The sequence below is a fragment of the Pangasianodon hypophthalmus genome, chromosome 9 (genome assembly GCF_027358585.1).
Source record: "Pangasianodon hypophthalmus isolate fPanHyp1 chromosome 9, fPanHyp1.pri, whole genome shotgun sequence".
In the NCBI taxonomy this organism is placed as follows: domain Eukaryota; kingdom Metazoa; phylum Chordata; class Actinopteri; order Siluriformes; family Pangasiidae; genus Pangasianodon; species Pangasianodon hypophthalmus.
In genome coordinates this window covers 12,095,510-12,118,881 of record NC_069718.1, presented here as the reverse complement: position 1 = coordinate 12,118,881, position 23,372 = coordinate 12,095,510, and the positions used below count along the sequence as shown (strand labels likewise).

Genomic DNA, 23,372 nt, shown 5'->3' with positions numbered 1-23,372 from the left:
GTGCATGGAAAAATTAAACTTACCCTTCTGATTAGTTGATTAATACGCATGCTTTTTATGTGCACACAAAGGCTATTACTTATAAAATGAAACGGATGTCTGTGTTAAAGACTTTTGTGTTCTCTTTCTCTCTGTCTCTGCTGCAGGAAGTTGATGTCGGTGTTGAAGACGTATTTGGACGTGTCTAGCCGTGGAGAAGCGTGCGAGCCCATTCTCCGCACACTGAAAGCTCTCGAGTACATCTTCAAATTCATCGTCCGCTCCCGCATGCTGTATTCCCAGTGAGTGTGTGTGTGTGTTATCAATGCCTTGCATGTGTTTAAGTGCACCATTACATTCATACTGAATTAAAGGGCCCTTTTATTTTGATATTCATCACCAAAATACTTTATTCACCAATAACTCAGGAGGAAGTTAACTCTTCTGTTGAGTATATTGTAACAGGTGGGCTTTTAACAGTACTGTGGTGTGTGATGTCAGTGTTGTGTTACTATTTTTGTGTTGAGTGAGCATATGTGTATGTGTGTGTGTGTGTGTGTGTGTGTGTTTGAATAATTTTCCATAGTGCCACTTTAAAGAAGCTGACTGCTGCATTAATGTGCCTGATAACTATTGAAGGCTCATCAACAGCTAAATGCACTCTAATTATACATGGTGTGGTGTGGTGTGTATGTGTGTGTGTATGTGTGTTTTGATTGTGTGTGAGTCTAAACGAGCGGTAATGAAGAAGCCAGTGTCTGAATTAGCATGTGCGATAGACTGAAGTGACAAAAGCTAGGAGAGAAAAGATGGATTCGTTGTGTGGCTTGGTGCGCACAACAGCATATGAGAACTAGAAAGACTCTTAATTAGAGAGCGAGATGTGATATAGAGAGATTACTGGGAATGCATCCAAGAGCATCACAGTGGTTAACCCCTCCTTTACCTCCCCTTCTCTTTTTCTCTTCCAATAATTCTGAGTGTCTCTCCGAATCTTGAAAAGCTGGATTTATGAGATCTATATGTTTGAGAGCACTAATGTTAATTAGTTAGTCATTTCAGAAAATAAATAATTACCTACCACAACTCACAGAAAGTGCTCTTTCCCTACCAGGGTGAAAAAGTAACGCAGTTTACCTCAAATGAAAAAGTTGCTTTGAAGCAAAAAGTATTTAAGAAAGATGCTAATGTTAATTAGTTAGCTAGCCTGATTTATTTTGGTATCTTCCAAAATAACATTTTCCTCTCATTGTAAAAACGTGCATAAGGCAATCAAAGGGTACAGATATACAGTAAACCAGCACCTTTAGCCTACTTGCTAACTAGAAATTGTAAGTTCAGAAAAGTCATTTCAGAAAATAAATAATTACCTACCACAACTCACAGAAAGTGCTCTTTCCCTACCAGGGTGAAAAAGTAACGCAGTTTACCTCAAATGAAAAAGTTGCTTTGAAGCAAAAAGTATTTAAGAAAGATGCACTTGGAGTGTGTGCAGGTTCTAACTGTGCCTGTCTGCGATTGGGCCAAATATCACATAATAGTGTACAGAGTGGCAGTATGATTCCTGATTCATTTGTTTGCATTTTTCTTGTAGTTTCAAAAGCAACCTTTGAGCGAATATACGACTTTGTCCGCCAGTTCTAATCCTTTTTTTAAATTTATTCCACAATAAACCAGGATGACTGCATGGCTGCAGTGCTGCCTCACAGCTCCTAGGTCCCCAGTTTGATCCTGAGTGTGTGTTACTGTCTGTACGAAGCATTTCATTTTCTCCGTGTCCAAGTGCTTATTCCTTCGAGTTTTCCGGTTTCCTCTCGTTGTCCAGAAACGTGCCAGTAGGTGGATTGCTATGCTAAATTGTACTAAACAATGTGTGTGCATGGTGCCTTGTGATGGACTGGCATCCCATCCAGAGTGTATTTCTCCCTTATGGCCAGTGTTCCTGCAGTGGGTTCAGATCCACTGTGACCCTGACAAGAATTCTCATCTAATCATTCACCTTCTCAGTTTGCTCGTTTCAAATCCATCCCACTGTTTTATTGTGTTATTTTGTGTTTGCCACACAGATTAGTTTATTTGCCTTGGCATTTATGTAGCTTGTATTATTGCTGATGTTTCTTTGTTTTTCAGCTTTAGAATGACACCCAAAGTAATTCCAAAGGATTATCACACATTGGCTAATCGAATCTGCATAACCTGATAAATGTCACCAGCTAAATCAAACAGGAGGCTTATTTCATGTGAATAGATTTTTATTGAACCCTTAAACTTCTTGGATCCATTAGTGGGTCTGGACTTATGTGAGCTTCAGTATTATAATTTGAATTAAAATGCAAATCATAGCATGACATGCTATATAGCAATTTTATAATAATTATGATAACATTACTGAAGTTTCAATGTTTAAACATAAAATGATTTTATTTGTAAAAAGTAAAACGTTTTCAGTCAAAAACAAGTATTAAGTGCTGTATATATCTGTATCTGCATATGTATCTGTTTAGTGGTCCAAATATCTGTATCTATATTCAGATTTAAACCTGAAATAGGCTTGGCCTAAGCCAGAAGGGGTTTTCATTTATTTCTACCAAGATGTAGATTATTTCTACCAACAGGCTGTACTGTCAGCATGGTGTATGAATTCTGGCTCTAACAGTTCCTCAGCCTCAGCTACATCACTCAGCTTCATTATTGGTCTCAACTAGAGATGTGCACAGGACTGTTTTTTAATCTCACTCATGGAATGATATTTTCCAATGGATTTAGATGGTTCTATTTCCCAAAATATAAACAAGCTATTCATGTTAATGCATGTGGCCTTTGCGTGTCCCATGAGCTTCCCATCTGACTGTTCACTCACACCCACATGAAAGTAAAACACTTCCGCTCCCACCACTTTTTAGCATACCTCCTATTTGTATGTGCATTTGTTTCCCTTATCTGTTCATTCCATATACTGTTTTCATATTTGGTTACATCCCTAATATACATGTTATCATTAAAGCAAAGGGTGTTCTTTTTCCTAGTTTAAAGGCTTTAGTGTATCATATGTCTTTGGTACATGAAACAGAAATATCCAAAAACAGAAACAGAAATATCCAAAACTTGCTTTAACCTTATTTTGATGATATTGATGTTGAGAACTTTATATAATAAAACATACGCAGGTGTTGTGTCTATATTGTTGGCTTCCACACCCACTGAATGTATCCTCTGGGCATGATGTGACCCAAAAATACATAAGTCAGGCTTAGGAGTGTGTTAGGCAGCGGGTTCTTTTTCATTTATTTCCTTCGTAGTTTAAGGTATACAGCCGGGAATAAATTAGAAAACTGGTTATCATTAATTATTAACAAACGTCCCACTTGTAAGTACAACTTGATCTGATCTTCTTGGCAACTTGGCAACTTTTAGGTTGGGAGCTCATATTTGATCATAAAAATTAGTAAACCTACTTTTAAATTCTTAAATAGATTAAAAAAAAAGAATTTGGTCAGTTATTTTTTTTTGTTACCCCTCATAATGCTACACCATCTTCCATATTTCTCTCTATGACACTCAGTCTCTGTACAGAGCTATCTGTCTGTAAAATAAACCGTATGCCTCTGCTGGCTGTACAATGACAGTTAAGGGTTTGTGACTGACGGCCCTGCAGTCTGTAAAATATCTTCTAATGCTTTTTCATTTTAAATGGGCCACCAGGATTAACACTGTGCTGCAGTGGGTGTGTGTGCGCTCATGTGTGTATGAGAGAACGCTCAGTCCCGCTAACCACAACCCTTAAGGTTGTTTGTCCTGTTGCGTTTGATGGTGTTTGTGCTAGCACCATAGCATGAGCTTTATTCCATCCCTCAACGTTTGATGTGTGAATTTGTGTGTATTGTGAATTTTATAGAAAGGGAGAGTGTGTGTGCATGTGCAGGGATTTAGATAATATATTTATTCTGATATATATATAGTATATCTTGTGTACTTTACCGCAAAGCAGCGGTGCTTGTGAATTTGTTTCATCACAGCCATGGCTAATCTATATCACTTAAAATAGCAGTGAACAATGTCAAAGTATAAAGTTGAAATTTGGCTGAATTTCATTTTGTTCTGCTTGTAAATGCAACCATAACAGAGAAAGTTTTGTGATTGATTTGAAATTATCCCTTGAGGTGATTGCTTTCTTTTTCCCTTTTAACTTTCAAGTATCATGGATTAGTGCCCAAAATATACTGTAATCAGTACACAGTTCACAGTTGCATACAAAAAGCACTTATAATAGTGCACCATAAACTCATCCCAGTCAGTTACATTAAGTTAAAATGGATGTTAATTTTGTTAGCTTATTAACTCCATTACTGTTGTGCACATCCTGAAATAACCTTGTAGGTATTGAGTGGTTGTCTACTACTGCTACTACTACTAATAATAATAATAATGATAATAATAAAAATAATGCACAAAGTAACTCAACAGCTGGATCATTTTTAACCAAACAGGCTAGGTAGAGAAACATGTCCAATACACTGAGTTAAAAATTACCCAATACTGGGAAAGTGCCAACCCTTAGTTGGGTTACCTGTTGGGCTATTTTTACCCAAAATCTTTTACCCAAAATCTTTTCTTTAGCTATGTTCTTCAGAAGAGTTAATGTTCCTAATATTTGCATAATGAAAAGAAAAAAATTGAGAATTTCAAAAATACCTACACTGATAAATGAGTAATTACTGACCTTTTGCACATGTTATTTAATATGTTATACCTGGTGTCTTTCCTGCACAAACACGGCTTAAACATTGCTCAACCACTACAGGATGCAAATACCTTTTTCCTGTCCTGCATCATGTGGCTTTTTCACTTCTCTGATTTTATTCATGTTTGGTCTGACACATACAGGGTACATTCTGTTTCCAGATTTCTAGAGTAGTGGCACAGAGACCAAGGTTTCACTGAATGTCCCAGCAGTGTGTGTAGAGGGTCAGAGGCACAGTAAACACTGCTGTTCCTTGAAGAGATTAATTATAAATACGGATGGTGGTGTGATAACAGCATGTCATTAGTCACATCTCAGTGGCAGAGAGCATGAGGACAAGACTGTGTGTGTGTGCGTGTGTGTGTGTCAGGTCTAGACATGGAACCTCCCCAACGTTTTCCTGATTTTACTCGACATAATTACGAGCCCCCTCTATGAGCCGAGTCTGGTGTGTAAAACCAGAGAGAAGATGGAAAGCTCAGTGCTTTGGGGCTGCAGGACCGGGAGTGAAGAAAACTGAGGTTGAGCTTAACTGAAAGTAAATCAAGGAGAAGAAGGAGTGAGAAAGAGAGACAAATGACATTGGAAATAGGGAACAGATAGAGAGGCAGGATGGCGAGACACAATTAGAGAGAAGTGGCTGAATAGGGACAGAATGGTATAAAGAGAGAGAAAATGGAGGAGTGAGACGTCTTCGGCGCAGTCTCTTAAATCAGACAGCTTTGATTGAAGTGTCAGTCAGGCTGGAGTTCTCAGTGCAGCACTGTGAAGAGATTTCTCTACCTTACATCCACTATACCAGCACAAGCAGGGGATTTAACACATGCTCTATCTGGTAGACCTTTTCCGGTGCAGGTTGTGGAGCTGGTCCCTGGTCCCAAGCGTTCTGCACCTTTCACTGCACGTTCCACTGCTTAAGACCCGCTATTACTGACTAATTCAATTTGGCTCCAGTAGTAAAATGCTTCTGGTCTGTAACCAATAGTACATTTAAACATGAACTCTCAAAATTCTGACTTCAACAACATATGCTCACTGTTCAAGTGGTTAAATTCATGATGACATTGTTGCTAAGCAGCTGGGAAATATAGACAGAGAGCATTCGCTAGCTAATGACTCAGGCTAATGATTTAGGTAGCTACAGAGCCTTTTGTCAAAAAATAGAAAAGCAGAATGATACTGAAATAAAACAAATCTGTTGCTAACGTCAACATTTCCCTCAGATGTGTTGATCAATGACTAAGAAATACTCTGTATTAATGAAATTAAGCCCAGCATCAACCGCAAACCCAATGCTGAGAAATATTAACATTAACATTAGTTGTAAGCTGGCAGAAAGTTTAAAGTTCAAAATTTGTCATTCATTTTGAACCATCTGAAGTAAGCATGGTAATTTGAATTCCATTCATTTGAACATAGCACAAGAGCCAGTGATGTTAAAGACACCATCATTTCATCTCCATGAAAACAGCTAAAGCAACTCAAGTTATTTTATAACCACCATGGATACGTGCAGGGAGTTTGGAAGATTGCTGTGAAAAAAGCAAATATGATATTCAATTGGACACCTTGAGCTCACAGAAAAATAGTAAAAATTTAAACATGCAAGTGTGATGTGTTTTGTTTGATTTCACATGAATATAGTGGTTATGTAAAGGTAGGAATGCTAACCCTGCCCCTAAGCCTAACCTAAACCTTAATGTTGGTATCTGTATCTGTGTCTCCGGGCTTTGAAATGATTCATCAGTTAATATGTGGAAAATTATTTGCACAATTTATTGTATTTAATACTTGCTCTAATGATGGCTACTGTTGTTTCCCCCAATATTTCTCTTTCTTTACCTTTCTCTTCTCTTCTCTCTCTCTCTCTCTCTAGGCTGTATGAGGGTAAGGAGCAGGCCGAGTTTGAAGACTCTCTAAAAGGCCTTTTTGAGTCCATCAACAGACTGATGAAGAGTGATTACAACACCACCCTACTGCAGCAGGTGTGTGTGTGTGTGTGTGGGGCCAGACATATTTTTATCTTCTGGTGCTGAACAAATGTCCCCACAAGTATAGGAATATCTGACAGGTTTGACCTTGTGGGGACATTTGACTGAACACACTGAGGAAACATTTTGTATTTCATATATGAACTGCAGCCTTTATTTAAAAATAAAAGCCCAAAATTTGCTTTTGGTTAGACTTAGGTGTAGGCATAGCGTTAATTAGCTACAGTGATAATTATGTCAGTGGAAGGTCCTCATGAAGATAGTAAGACGTGTGTGCTTGAGAGAACGAGACAGAGGGTGTGTGTGCATTTATGTGCAAGTTGCCTTCCTTGTAGAACTTTTTCTTTTAATGAATTCAGCACTCGTGCTCAGCCAGTCGCATCATCTCATCACACTTGGTTCCGGACAGGCACCTTAGCCTGGCAGACTAACAAAAAGTGAGACGTTCACAACAGGTGATTTCAGTGTGCTTAAAAGAGCCAAGTTTGACACTTTAGCTGCTGTGAACAGCAGTCAAATGTAAATTAACACAGATCTAAATAAAAAGCGTGTGTTTGTGTGTGTGTTTGTGTGTGTAGGTGGCAGCTCTGAAGTATTTGCCTGCTGTACTGCAAGATATTGAGACTGTTTTCAATGCAAAGCTGCTCAGGTGAGGCTGACACTTTATAATAGAAAAAGACAAATAGAAATAGAAAGGTGGAGAGGTTTACACCGAGGGCATTCTGCACACACAGCATTCTGTATGGTCGGCATTCTGCACAATTACAGTTGTCACAGATGCTTACCAGACAACGAATACTATTCCAGTGTAAGGAATGTGTTAGACTTTAGTTTAAAATTACAGCTTCTCTCAGGTCCTTTAGTGGCCATACAGGAATATGGCTTATCTCAGCCACTATCTGGGAAGCTTTCTTTGGAGAATGCACCATGAATGCTAATTTGCAAGGAGATGAGAGGTAGCAGCCTGCATTGCGGAGAGAAAATTGCTTCTTTGTGACATTGTTCAAGCCTGTTTTAAATAACGTGAAACTCTCAACGTGAGAAGCCTCTAGTTCACCATTTCACCTAAGTTTATTAAAGAAGAATGAAAAAAACAGTATGATGCTGGTACATTCTTATGTAAATAAATGCAAAATTACAGAATGCATGTGGAATTACAACAGGGATGCACAATTAAATGAGCATGAAACTCGTAAGGATGTTTTTTATAAGCGGAGAGAGAAACATAAGCCATATGCCAAAGTAAGATTAGGAAATCATTAGTGGGATAGTCTGCAAGATGTAGAAATAAAGAAAGAGGTAAAAAGCTTAGAAATAGACGATCAAACAGTCTTTTTCACACATTCTCACATCCGCCAATTTTGAAGTCAAGATTCATGCTATTATGCAAGAAAGATGTCCACACTTTCAGAGACACTGTGTCTTCAAGGACTTATTCCAATCTACTGACAGGAGCTAATTTAAGACAAAGGATAATTCAGTGACTAGGGTCTTGTTACTGAAATGTATATATATATATATATATATATATATATATATATATATATATATATATATATATATATATATATATATATATATATAGTGCATTAAATTATAGCTGCACCAAGGATATATAATGTATCTGTATATGCTTGTTATGTATTATTATGATTGGCATTGGCCATACTTTCATGAGACAAATATGAGATTGTCCCATGCTTGCTGGTCCTGTGTTACATCCTGGCTGTGCTTACAGTATTTGGTGCATCAGATGCATTGCTGCTCTAAGCACTGTGATGTTTACAGCAAATCTGAAGAACTTGAGCCAAAATGTATAGCATGTATTTGTTAACAGAGAGAAGGAAAGGTTGAGGTACTCTTTTATTCTTCAGATGTTTATTAATGTCACGGAGGAAATTCTGGCAAGATTCTTCAATGCGAAAAGAATTAAAGGTTAAATGCAGGGCTATTTGTTACCTGACATCGCTGAAGCAGTTGAGGGTTAAGGGCTAATGGTGGTAGTCTGACAGTGTTTCTATTTAAACTCACTACTTTCCAGTTACAGCACACAGTATTAGTGAGGGGAGCTGCTTTTCTACACAGAAACTTAAGACTAGGAGCCAAAACACAGAAAGTTAAGACTACAAATTTCTGCCCAGGAATTTAAGCCAAACATCTCAATTGCAGAATCTTTAGCCCATGAACTGGCAACGCTTTCCATTAAGGTTCTCTTAACTGACATTTTTTAACACATTATTTAACATGAACAAAACAGGAATGTCAGTGTTAATAAACCATAACATTAGTAACATTAGCAAAGTAACTAACCCATGCATTAATTAATTAAAAAAAAAAAAAAAAACCAAATAAGATTATAATATAATCAACAGTCAACGATAATAAATAAACTTGCATTAACCAGTCTTTATGCCATCAATGAGTAACCTTCAGCCCACAATGACCAATGACCTTAATGAATGTGTTTGCAATTTTTATTAAAGAGATTAACTGGCAAAATTCAGAGCAGAGGCTGAATAGCAATTATAATATTTACACCAGGAGAACAGAGATGAATAAGCTATCAGAATTTCATAACATGCTGTAATTAAATTTTTGACTATTTGTATGGATTTAGTTTTGGTCAGGGATTGAATAAACATTAGCCAATTCAAATGTTAGCTGATAAATTTTAGTCCAGAAGCTTAAACCCTGGACTTTATTCCAGCATCTTTAGCCGTGAAGCTTTAGCCCAAGAATCTAAGCAACAGAACTCTAGCCCAGGAACATATTTATCTTGGCCAGGAGCCTAAGACCCAGAAATTAATTCCGGGAACATAATCCTGTGAATCTAACTCAAAAATTTAAGTCCGGGAATTTAAGATGGGGGAATCTTAGTCCAGGAAGTTTATCTGAGGAACCTAAGTGCTGAAACAGTTCAATCACACTTATTTTGTAGAAGAAATAGAGCACCTGGATGGTGAATATATGCACATGTGCCACAAGCTCTAATTCTAATTGCCTAAGATGAGGACAAGAACATGTAACTAGGTCCTGGATTAGCAAATGTGTGTGCACGTGTGTGTGTGTGTGTGTGTGAGTGAGCAATTAATGAGAGAAATAAAAAAAAACAGAATAAAAAAACCTGTTTGGCCTTTGACACTATACAACACACACACACACACACACACACACACACATGCACAGACTTGAGCTCAACAAAGCAGTGATTTTTTTTTTTAATCAATGCTTTTGTCTCCTAATTAAAACTGCTCTGGCCCAGTGCTGTTTCACACGGGACGGTGAGGATGTGTACTAATGCGCTGACATTTGGTTAGTCCACTTAGCTTGTTTTTGGCAGCACACACAGTCATCGTCTGTCTGTGGAACCTATTATTATTTATTTATTTATTTATTTTATGAAGTGACAGTGCTCTCGCTTCAATGAACATGTTTTTGTAGGTAATATTAATCAGTGTTTGCAGCACAGGGGGCTTTTGTTGTGGTTTTTTTTTTTTGTATTTAGTTGCTCTGTTATCACCATACACAAACACAGACCAATTATATCCTTAGTCACACAATCAATAATGTGCAATCACGAGTGTTCCTTTAGGCCTAGGGAGACAGCGTGCAGGACTTTCTCCCTGACTGATGATCGATGCACAGCACATCGATACATGCCTGGAGAACAGAGCTAAAATGTCTCCCAGTGTTTGTTTTGTTGTTTAGCCCAGATTTTGGATGTTTGACAAAAATCTCTGCTTTACCTCATTTCATGTTTTACAATTTAGTTATTAAAGTTTTTAAAGGCTGTTGGTATTGATCAATGTGATATCAACTGCAAATTACTGAACAGAACATAAAAGTTAAAATTTTAAGTGATGTCCTGAGTGGTAACCATTACCCTCCTCCATTTTTCCCTCCATTTTCCTCCACAGTAAGTTGCTGTATGATTTCTACACCTGTATTCCCCCAGAGAAGTTGCAGAAGCAGAAGGTGGCCTCCATGACTGAGATTGTCAGCAGCCGCCTTTTCAGAAGGAAGGGTGAGTGGCCACACACATCCATCTCATCAACGCTGTCGATTCCCTCCTCCTCCTCATTTTCTCCTCCACCTTTTCTTCTGTCATCGCCTTGGCTGACCCCATTACCCTTTAATTTTCTCCTTGATCCTTTCTTTCCATCTTTCCTCCTTTCATTTTCTCCCTCCCCTTTACTAGGACCTCCAGTCTACTTTACTCTCAATTTGACTATTTTCATGCCATTTTTCTTTCATCATATTGGCAATGTGTTATCTCTCTTCCTTTCCTCTTTGAGCCGAATCATTACGCGTGGGTAAACAGTGGCCCCTGGCCTGGTCCTGTCCAATAGCCTGTTAAATAGATGCTAATGGGTGATGAATGGTGTGCGAGTGAGTTTTAATAAAGAGCGTGATGACTCTGGTTGTGAAACATCCGCCAGGGATTAATAATGGAGACGTTGGGCACACAGCCACGTGTGTGTGCCTGTATGTGTTTGCTTCACACTCCATGATTGACACCACTGGAGATCCCAGGGTGAGTGAGATCGGTACTCAGTTGCTCCTTGCTCAGCAGACGAATTTGGCAGGCCACACTTCTCCTTAATGAAGAGAAAGTCCTCATTAGAGCTCTTTAATGAAGGTAAAGACCTAGTACCCTACAGCAGATGAAAAACAGCAGACAGTGCATTTCATCCTGGAATCCAGTGTTCATGGGGTTACATTTAATCAGGCTGTGTGTGTTCATGTAAGTGATGTTGATTTGAGCACCTGCTGCTGCCAATATGGTCTGTCTGCAAATCACAGACCACAGGTGTATCTTCGAGTTCATATAACATAAGCTTATAGCTTTACTGATTTACTTTAATGAAACTATTAAACTAGTTTTCAATAAGAAGTTTTTTTTTTCTGGCTGGCCAGGCTAACTGTCGTGTGTGTGTGTGTAATCACTGAAACCTGTCTATATCAGCTGTTATTTCAGGAGACTTATCTGCCAACCTTGAACTCTAGCTAGTGTTAGCTGCAGTTAATTTGCAGTTATTACCAGTTATAATGGAAATACCAAACTACACAAACAATGGAATTTTTTAATTAACCGACATCTAGTTGTTAATTTAGGGGATAAAATGACAGTGCATATTGTTGTTATCTGTTGTTGAGACAACAACAACCTAGCGAGCAAAATAAAATTATGCTAAACCAAAGGTTTATTTATTTTCACAATTTTAGCTAGCTACAGTATCTCATAAAAGATTTTCAGTTTGTATTTATAAATGTTAATCTTCATTGCTAATGCAATTCAGCTGGCTAACAAGGTTCTGAGAGAATTTAAAAGTCATACTAATACATTTAGAATCGTCAGTACTTATACGTGAGATAGCTGGCATACCTGTAAAAGCTACCTAACACAACCCAACTTGGGACGTCTAATATTTAAGTCATATTCATACATATAGATTGCATTATTGCTAATGCTAGCTTGCTTGTTAACATGAGGCAATTTGAGAAGATTTTTGTTTCATATTCATAGAGATTTATCTTTTTTTAATTTTTTTATTTTTAGCACTAAGTAGCTTCCAGGCTAGCATGATGCAACGATAGGAGAGTGTTCATAAATATGTACAGACTTCACAGCTAATGATTGTTGGCTGGCTAACATGACATGATATCTGAGGAACATCTGAGGAATAAAACTATTTTGTGGCTCAGGTGCTACTCTGTAACTTATTTAAAGTCTTAAATAAGTTGAGATACAGCGATTTGACCTGCTGTTAAACCAGACAACACAGAGCTGGGTATGGCAATCAGACGGAAATACACTGCTTTGGACTTTGTATATCTGTTCCAGGTGGTTTATAATGACCTGATACTGTAGAGAAGACACCTGAGACCTCCAAAAAAAGGCCCACACCTGTTGTATAGAGTCAAATCTTTCTCTGCTGGGATGTTAATACTTGGCAGTGATGTTGCCTTTGATTAATAGCCTGTTCGAAAATCTTCATTTCTCCCCTTGTACTCTGTAGTTTTCCTGTTTCTGCAATTATTCTGGTTTTTGATCATTCTGCTGTATTTGTGGGTTTTCCTCTAAACCTATCTCAGCCTGTCTTAGTCTGTCTATAAAATTTATTTCCTTTATCCCCTCTCTATTCCTTGTTTTTATCTCAGTCACACTCGACCTCTCTTTGACTGTTCTGTATTGTCTCTTGCTTTTCCTTTTCTCTCCATCACGTTCTTCTCTTCAGTTAGTGAAATGAGTCCAAGAGAGCTGATTACAGTGTGGACATCACACATTGCAGCAACCTAATGGATAACTAAGGGCACACAACCAGCAACTACAGGAAACAATTTAAAATCATCACTGGGAAATCCCAGGCTGCCAAGTAGTGAAAAACATTACACGTCCAGTAAGATGGCTGGTTAGTTAAAATGATGTTAAGGAGCATTAACCACGAAAAACCTCTACCACCGCTCAGAAATGTTGAACGGCATTGTAAATCACAGATGAGTCAAGCATTACCTATTGCTAATTAAGACAATATTACACTTTATTGATCCCAGTTGGGAAATCTAAGTGTTACTGCAGCATACATATAATACAAACTTAACCAGGGCAACACCACTGTAAAAACATCCTGTAGATTTTACAGTACCGTCAAGTAATTTGACAGTAAGCTAAATATTACAAGGTGTAAAACTGTATTTATTGAAAAATATGGTACTTTCACAGCCACTCCCTATATCCCACACAACTATACTGAAGGACATGAACAGTGCACAAATAAACAAAAGTAAACTCTCAATAAAAAGATGTGCAGTATTTTGTAAAGCAGTGCACTGACAGTTCAGATTGAGGAAAAATAAAACAGTTATAAAAGTACAGAACAGTTAGTTAAGTGGAACAAGTTAGTGTTGGGAAGCAAGTACATGCCAATTTTGCTACAAGTTTATGTGTACTTGGTAGAGAAGTACACTAAGTGTAAAATGTACTTGCAGTAAATTTTTTACACATTAGCATATCTACTTATATATTATACGAGTATACCAGTTTTCTGTTTACCATGCAGCACTTCTACCAGTGTACAAAAACAGAGAAAATTAAAGCTTTTTTTACAGAAACATGGCTCCCACAGGCTGCTGAGTTTACATGTTCAGCATGTGGTTAGGATATTGCACTCAGTCAGTGACATACAGTATCGTGGCGTTTGAAGAGCTACAGCGTGATATATTTTGGCTCTACAAACTGGTCTCACCAACTGGAAATCAAATTATGATTGGCTGATTCCACTGTCACCTCCTGATTATGCTGGAGGCTAATCTGTGACCAGTGGGTGAGTTATAGACGTATATTTTTAGTTCCCAGAAATCCACAGACCTGAAAGTTCCCCTAAGGATATTAGCACCTTTGGCATGTTTTTGCATGTGGTTATATCAGGTTAACCAAACACTCTTTTTCTTCTTTTCAAAAACTCCAAGACCATTCACTTCCTGGGTTCCAGACTGTTTTCGATTCATGCATCTCACAGTAAATGACACAGTCCCATATGCCATATCACCACCTGCACGCACCATACGGGACTCTAATATAAATAGTCTAGCTAAAATGTGCTCTTTGGCTCATGGTGACTGGCCCAAGGCCATCACAGTGTTCCAAACCCTCACTTGTAGCTCCCTGTGCTGCTATCTGTTTGCTTATTTATTTATTCATGCGCTTGTTTATTTATTTTCGAGTTACCGCCTCCCTTGCGAGCCACATTGACAGGCATTTTAATTGAAAATTGTCCGGCATATTAGGCTGAGGCGAGGCTTCATTTTGCGGCGTGTCGTCAGAGATGAGCGAGATGGGAGCGAGACATTTATACCCAGTAATAGCCTGGTCAGCCTATCAGCACCAACCAATACATGCTTAATCCCTAACGTGTCAGATGCAGCGGGTGGAAAGGGGGGTGATGGGAGTGAGTGATGTGACAAGTGAGTTTGAATGGATGTGAATTGCAGGCAGAAGGGATTTCCATCACCTGACAGATCTCAATAGTTACTGTCAGTAGGTAGGCTTTGAAACAAGGAGTATGATTATTTTAAAATATCTGAAAATGATGATTGTTGTATCAAAGTTACTTTTGAAAGTTTCACAGTCTGTATTTAATATGGCCTCATGTTGGCATCATGAATTTATAAACACCACAAATTCATGTTCAATCATTAAAAGTGTCAGTTATAAGTATATCCAATTTGACTGTGGGATTATGGATGCATGTACACTGCTGCATGTCATTATCTCACACAGATGCATTTGACAGGTGCTTATTTAATTTCCACTTGAAATGAAATTAGATTCATGAATATAATATGAGGCAATTAACTTGGATTATTCTACTGTCACACACTAATATCTGACAGACTGAGATCATTAAAGCATTAAACAACAATTATGAAGTTATGTCACTGAGCTGTGAAAGATTTTCTGATTTTTTTTATTTTGCATTACCAGGGAGTAAGGGACTCAGTTGTTTGATGAGGGTGACATTTGAATCTGGTCACAGATTTTATTGAACAGATGCAAAAACTTCAGTGAGAGCTGATGGAATACAGTATATTTTCATTTGGAAAATTATCTGATATTTTTGAAGTAACTGTTGACACAATACAGTGTCTTTCAATAATCACAGAACTGTGACATCATTCTGATTTAAGTAATTTTTCTGTTGAAGCAATCATATTATCTTGTTAATGTGTTGTATATCTGACACTAATGTGAACAGGTCATGCTCCTGCACTGACTTGCATGAGCAACACAACAATGGCATGCTCATCCAGAAGTAAACAAACAAAATAGCTGAAACTAGCAACTGATAAACTGGGTTTGCAATGTCACACCAAATTAAGCTAGTTTCTGTGGGTGGTGCATTTTTTTGGGCAGGCTATCAGTTAACACAGACAGATACTATGCCAGACAATGGGGAAATGTAAGCGCAGACAGTGTATCTATGATATACAGAACCACTTCTGTTTTAAGATATTTTGCAAAGATTCCGAGAGGGGAAGGGCGATTATGGAGTGGGAAATGTCCATACCAGACAATGATAAAAAAAAAATGATGATACAAGTATGTATTGCAGATACAATACTTGCACACCATGGTGAAATTGTTTAGAAGAAGAAAAATGCATCTCTTTCTAATGATCTAGTTTTGGACTAGTTTCAGGTCTTTTGTGTGGTTTTGAGATGTATTTGAGCTGGAAACAGTGGTGACAGTGGAAAAAAAAAGCTCCCTGAGATGCCATGAGGAAGAACCCATGAGAGGAACAAGACTCAAAAGGGACCTTATCCTGTTTACGGAGAAGGCCAATCTTTATGGTTACAGAAGCAGTTCTTAGGTACAAAGCAAACCTCCCGCACTACAAGATTTGCCAAGAATTAAACACAGAGATTATGCTGACAAATCAGTCCTGACCAGTGATCTTGACTGTCCCAGAATTTCTCATAAACATGCATGACTTCAGATCAGAGCAAACATCAAAACTGTGAGTAGATCAGTGGTGTTAAGATTGAATTTTATACATCTCACACCACATGATAATCTGGGAAGATAATTGTTTAAGACCAGCCTAAAATAGGGATATCTTTTGTGATTGTCGGTCTCAAAATTACTGACCAAATTTGAGTAATATTCAAATTATGTAATTTTAATTTTTAATATTAATTAATGTCAAATTATGATGAAGGCTAAGCTGGACTGACCTAAAAGTGACCTCCAATCTGACAGGTCAGTAACATGTAGGAAAGTGGCTCAAATCAGAATTGAAAATGTCAGATTCGCTAGCTTTGTTCAGACAGCAAAGCAATTCTGATTTATTTCTTTGACCAAGACTGATTTTGTTTGTTCAGACTTTAGTGCCTAGTGCCATTAGTGCCATTAGTGCAGATGAAAGCTTGCTACTAACTGGAATGGGTGTGGGACAGACAGCAAAAACTAAGCCACATTCCTAGAAATCAGATTTGAAACCCCCTACAGATGGGAAAAAGGACTTGGATTTCATGACAAGTGTGATTTATGTTTACATTTGGTTGGAGCTTGTATCCAAAGTGACTTACAAATGAGACAGGATATGGATATAACATTGAGTGTTTCAGAGTGATTCAAGTGATGTATGTGACCCTGAGATGGGATGGCAGATTAATAATTAAACTGGTGTTACATAACCTCAGCAATACATCACACACACACATGCACATACACAGAACACAACAGAAAAATAAGGACTAACACTATCCCTTCCTTACACATGAAAATGATGATTAGACTTGAACACACACACGCTTGCATACTCATACACACCACGATGACTCTCATCTGACTAATTCTTATGCACTGAAAGTGAATTAAAGTTTCTATCCACGGCCCTAATGTGGCCGTTGTTATGGTTACTCATGCCAAGGGCTGGTCTCAACCGTGATCATCCTGCTGGGCAAAAAGCATTAAACACACCCTGCCTTTTCCAGGGTTTTTGTGCTCACCATGGCACCAGCTGTCTTTTTAGTCTGTGATTGTGCATTATTAGGAGCTTTTGGATGCAGATGGTAGATGTCATGTGTATATCTTTTTGCACAGTGATTTACGTGGACTATATTTTTACAGTTTTGCTATAGCTGATATGGCGGTTACAAACTCTTTAATTTTTTAGAATAAACTTCTATGCACATATAGAGATTCCTCCACTCTTCTCTTTTGCTCCATTTCTCTGTAGTGACATGCGGATCTTATTTAGGCTGCCTAAGTAATTGAAATGGCGTTCCATTACAGAGTGGAATACTTTATCGTTAGCTCTCCGAGATGAATCCGAGGATGAAAAATGAGTGAGCAATTTCTTCAGAGAAGGGAATGGGCTGAATGATGATTGCCACAGCAACACGTGGCCCCTCTCATCTGCTCAGAGACACAATGCCTGTCTTTCTATATGTGTGGCCGAGGTCACAGGTACCCAAGTTGCAGTCTCTGCAGATTAGTTAGTAGTTTTGGCATTGACAAAGTCCTCCTCTACCAAGATCTCTGAGATAAACATCTCTACATCTCAGAAATACTGCAGCACTGCTTTGCACAGCGGATACTTGTAGGGACTGAGTTATAGACATGCTTGCGCACACACACTTGGTTTAGCTTAGGGCAGTCAGAATGCAGGTCATGACGCTGTGGTGTGTGTGTGGCCTTGAGAAAGTGCTTGGTAGCTAATTTTTACTGGCATGTTTTTTGCGGTGACAGGAGAAAAGTGCTACCCTCAGTATACAGACCCAGTGGTGAACCTTGCAGTCACCTTAAATGAGGTGTCAGACATTGTCTCTCTCTCTGTCTGTCTCTTTTTTTCTCTCTTTGTTTCTTGACATGCTCATGAACCTTGCTTTCACTAAAAATAAGGATGTTAGTCTCTCTCTCTCTCTCTCTCTGTCTCTCTCTTTCTCTGGTCACTTTGTATAAGGGTTTCAGCCATATTGTGACCCAACCATCCCTCCAAGCCCACCCCACCCCTCCCCTCGACCCCCCTTTCCTCTTGTCCACCTCACTGCATCCACATAAACCTTGAAGGGTCACCATGTATTATTGCAGCTCAGAAGGACAATTCACACTAGACATACAGTATTTCTGAAGCAGTTACTCTTCAATCCACACCAGCTGTATTAGAGGTGCATAAAAGCCTGAGTATTGAGTTGTGCTTGCTTTACACTCCCTTTTCCCTTTCTCTTACACTCCCCTTAATCTCTTTTTTTTTTCACTTGCTATACACTCTGCACTGAAATCTTAATCTACATGCAACCTGTAGTTGTATAGCAAATTGTTAGTATATGAGACATACTCGAACCAGAAAACAGGTGCACACACTGTTTATTTATTGTCCCACTGTCTCATGTCACATTTTTATTAAGCTGTGTCATAATGCTGTAAACTCTGGCTGTCTCCATCACCCATGTTTTATTGACACTGTTGCACATTTGGGCTTTTGTTTGCTTGAAAAAAACTGAATTATGCACTCGCACTAGCAGTCCGTATGGAACAAGTACACGTGGAATGAAAAGACAGTCACTATACGCCACTTGTGTCACATGTGTCTGATATAAATTCAGGTTGACAGGGTGAAGTAAGATCTCTGTGGCATAGTTTTACCCCACTTCCAAATCATAACCTTCCATCTTTCACCAGTTGGTTAGCAATATGGCCTTGTGTTAGCTGGCGCACTACCTAGTTTTCAAGCACTCCTAGCTTGTAGAAGTTAGTACAACAGTATTTGTTACATCAGTGACAAGACATTCATTTGCTTCATTAACAGAGTTATCTAACAAGAAGTGTTACTTGCAGCATTCTTACACTTCACTCAATCTATAAAGGTGGTTTATTAAAAATATTCACTTTATCCAGCAAGCGGACTAGATGATACAGTGCTGTCAACTGATTCTTTACATAAAAGTGATCATTGGTAGCCAGTGTTCCAGTTTATAACATTAGTGACTGTATAGAAATGTAGCTAGGCATTCAACTTCTTTATAGTTATCAGGTTTTTATATGTATCTCATTAAATCAGTTATATTTGTTCTGGTGTCATTATTTTCAGAAAGCAGCAAAAGTATCTGCCAATGCTTGGGAGTTTAGCATTTAGCACTGAATTCCATCTTGTTTGTCTTTCTGAGCCCTAAAGTTGAGGGTGGAGTGAAGGGCATTCGGGGAATTGTCTATAACAACACAGAGAGGATGGATATAAATACAACCAAGGCGTCTGTCAGAAATTCATTTTATCCACATCCTGGCCTCCATATATTTCCACATTATTTATAATAGTAATAGTAGAACAATAAAATTTGAAAAAATAATGTTGTTAGCAGATTTCTCTTGGTCTCTGTGTCTGTCTCTGTCTCTGCCTCTCTCTATATCTATCTACATGGGTTTCACTTTTATTAGTTTATGGTTCTTTAAAGCGCCATTAAATTTCTTGCACGCATTTTTCGGCACACACCGCCACGTCGGCAGTGGCTGAAGTCTTGTTGAATGCCAAATGTTATAGGTATAACCATCACCTCCAATCCTGGCATTTTGCTGGCTAGTAGAAACAATGACTCATTGCTGACAGCAAAAAGTAATCACATTGCCATGTATAGGGAGCGAACAGCTGCTGTTGCTGTGAACAGATGTGATGCCATGGCTCCATACCAGAGGAGGAAAGTCTCACTAGGAGATGTGGACACAGGTTTCTGCTGTCTCCCCCTGATCTTTACCTTTGTGCCCTTGAGCAAAGTAATTAACCTTGTGTGGCCTTGGAGGTGGCGTAAAGTGGCACTTGGGTTCAGGCTTATTTTACTTAAACCACAGCGGTCTTGAAAAACAGCAGTGATGTCTCACTGGTCAGCCGTGAATGATAAAGGTCACAGGGAAAAGAAAGGAATTATGGTGGAGTAGCATGCTGCATCATAATTTTGGTGTGTTGCTTCAAATTGTTGTTTTCTGTCTCACTTCTTGCTCATTGATTTGCTCGGTGGGACTTTAATCCAGAGGCGCTGCACTACGACAGCTATTAGACCTCAGTGGAGCTTGAATGGTTTATTAACTGAAATACCACCTAATGAAATAATAAATGCAGGTTCAGATGACTTATTCCCACTAACCCTTTGGTAAAATCCTTTGAATGAAGCATTTAATGTTTGTTGCTCTATGCACTCTGGTTTTGATGTGATAATTACTTTGAGCCTTTTAAATTAACAGAAACATTTGAAATCATGAGTACCATTGTCAGGTGCTATTTGCTTAACTGTATTTTATGAGGTGTGTGTGTATTTCACTCTCAGGTTTTCACTCTCATGTTTTAATGCCCCCACTGCTGGGAGAACAGCACTACCATTTTGTCTGTATACAGCTGCCAGGATGCTGTTCCAGTGCATAAAACAAGTGATTTATAATCAGACACAAAGAGATCAGGAAAACACTAGTGTGTAATTAAGCATCTTTTATAAAGATAAAACTACTGATGTCCTTGTACAAAGCAATCTGGGTTTCATGGAGCATGCAAGAAAATCATCAAATGACTTTAAGCTAAAGCTGTGTCAGACTGCATACCACAACCTAACACTTAGGTTGATTTATATATTGTGCACTAATCAAGAAGATTTGTACATGAGAGGTTCACTGAGTAAGGAATAACACATGAAGGATGTATTATTATAGGAAAATAATCAAATTTGCTATGAAACTGAGTTCCAGTTTCCACCCTGATGTATGAGAACAGCATAGAAAGTGTTTTATTCCTCTTATACCACATCAGTTTATAAGCTTGCAGTTTTACAATTGTTTTTTAATTTATCAATGAAGGACATGTCTACTTTTGTGGATGTCTGTGAAACAGGTTAGTTCCTGTCATCACTTACATTATAGCAGCTATAAACAGTACTTCCCTCACCAGCCTCTCTTTTTTTTCTCTCTTGATGTTAATAAGACAAAAAACACAGCTTGTCGTGTTACCAAAAACTGGGAAGGTGCAAAGCCCTCTGTCCTAACAGCTTAATGTATAGCTTATTAGCAGTTTTGAGACCCAGACAAACTCTCTGCTTGCACCAGTGTGTCAGGTTGGTTCTGTCTTTTACCTACATTTCGCCCTCACCTTCTGTCCTCTGGTGCACAAGGCACAAGTTAGTTTCCATTGCGCTGCACATCATTTATTTGGCAACTATAGTTCATTATCCAGGTCTTTATACTGTACTATATTTGTTCATATTTCTCTGTATGAACCCGCTAGACAGCTCTATATCCTCGAATGACATATAGAATAGAACATTCCTATATGATTTAAGTCTGGATAATTTCTGATTTATGAATGGTTTTGTAATATCAGGATTTTAAATCTCTAATCTTGAGTTATACAGCATGTGCCACTTTCCATTTTTACATATTTGTCACACATATCACACATTCACCTTTTGTGCACAGTTGTTCCTGGTGCACTAGGTCTGCTTGGAGCTTTCTGCACATTCTGCACTCACTTTCTGATACTTTGGATGGTCCCACATGGACACCCTAAAGATCTGCACTTCCCAAAAACAGTGTATGCCCAAGTCTCACTCTTGGTTCACTAGATAATCTCACTTGATACTGTAGATTTGTACCTAAGAACTACCACTGTAATCCTGTGCTCATCCCAGGGCTCTTATTCATAATACTGTACTGAACATACTAAACATTCTTTCAACACAGACATTACTGCTTGACTTTACTCTTCTACACCTGTAATAATTTTTAATCCTACTATCAGATGTCACCCATAAGAGAATGGGTTCCCTTTACAGTCTGGTTCTTCTCAGTGTTTCTTTCTCATGTTATTACAGGGAGTTTCTCTTTGCCTCTCACCTCTGGCTTGCAGCTGCTTTGTGACAATTTCTATTGTTAAGAGTGCTATACAAATAAAACTTTTGCTGATTTTTGGCTAGGAATCCCTTAAAATCCCATCTTCTTATTCAGTTATGTTGAGGGATTTTATTCTGTGATTACTTTGAATTATTTATTAACTACACTGAAACTAATGGGAAGTGTATCTTGTTATAAGAGTTCAGAAGTCTGGACCCACTAATGGCTCCTAGGAGAATAAGAGGTTAACAACATACATCAATATTGATTCTGTAAGCATAATCCATACACTGTGAAGTCTGATAAGCTCTCGTTATTCACTGGCTGAAGATGGATATTGCCAGAAAGAGCGTGTGTATCCATCTCTGTCGGAGCACAAGGCAGACACATACTGTACACTACCTGAGGATGCATCTGTCTCACCTCCACAGCCCTCTAGCCAGGCACAGTCAGCACATTAAAAACTCGTTTAGCTTCTGGCTCATTAGACGCTCATTACTAACAATGCACCTTCAAGTTTCCACTGAGAGGGTGAGGGTCACTCCATCACTCACACGCACACACACACAAGGAAACTCCAACACAGGAGGAAAGACACTGAAATGCAGGATCACTGTATAGGGAAGCAGTACTTTGTCTTTCAATGTGATACATACTGTATATTACTATGTGGACAGTTTCAGCATGCACACTCTACATGTCTATAGTGGATCTTTCATTTCAAATGTTCCATGATGTCATTTCCAGATTGTCGTGACATCCTGTTACCCATGATGCTGAAGGAGCTGAGTGGAGCATTATCTGATGTGGGGGAGGGGCCACAGGATGAGAGGCGGAACAGCGTTGAGCTCCTCAACAACATCCTGGAGGTGCTCAGCCGCAAGGATGTGGTAAGAGCCAATCTCGAGCTTCATTAACAATACACTAGCCAATCACGTGCTGTACCTTCATGACGCACTTTACCTTACTGATACACCAGTCTACCTGTAGTCTTACTCTTGCTGACTTATTGACATGTTTTAGGTTTTATGGCTGATCAAAATGAATATTTACAAAAAGGTAATGCTTATTGGATTAAAAAAAAAATTAACTAACTGATAATTTTTCACTGTGACAATTTTAGGTCAGCTCATAATGACATTTACCAAAGAACCAGCTGTAGTTTCTAAATGATTACTGTCTTCCCTTTAAACATTATGTTCAGTTCAGAACAGCTTGAGCTATTTTTTTTATTCGAAATTATTAAAAGATAAGCATTATTAAAATGATTTTTATTAACCATTTACATTAA

The 23,372-nt window shown here is 38.4% G+C and overlaps 1 protein-coding gene across 1 annotated transcript in view; it reads left to right on the top strand.

Annotated features, from left to right (window-relative positions):
- The window catches only part of LOC113529552 (dedicator of cytokinesis protein 2), a 119,071-nt gene that overhangs the window by 24,375 nt on the left and 71,324 nt on the right, over nt 1-23,372 (top strand). The window contains exons 21-25 of the mRNA XM_026918807.3: nt 147-281; nt 6,597-6,705; nt 7,290-7,360; nt 10,629-10,735; nt 22,829-22,971. Of these exons, the coding sequence (XP_026774608.3) occupies nt 147-281; nt 6,597-6,705; nt 7,290-7,360; nt 10,629-10,735; nt 22,829-22,971 (565 nt within the window). The remainder of the gene's footprint in view (nt 1-146; nt 282-6,596; nt 6,706-7,289; nt 7,361-10,628; nt 10,736-22,828; nt 22,972-23,372) is intronic.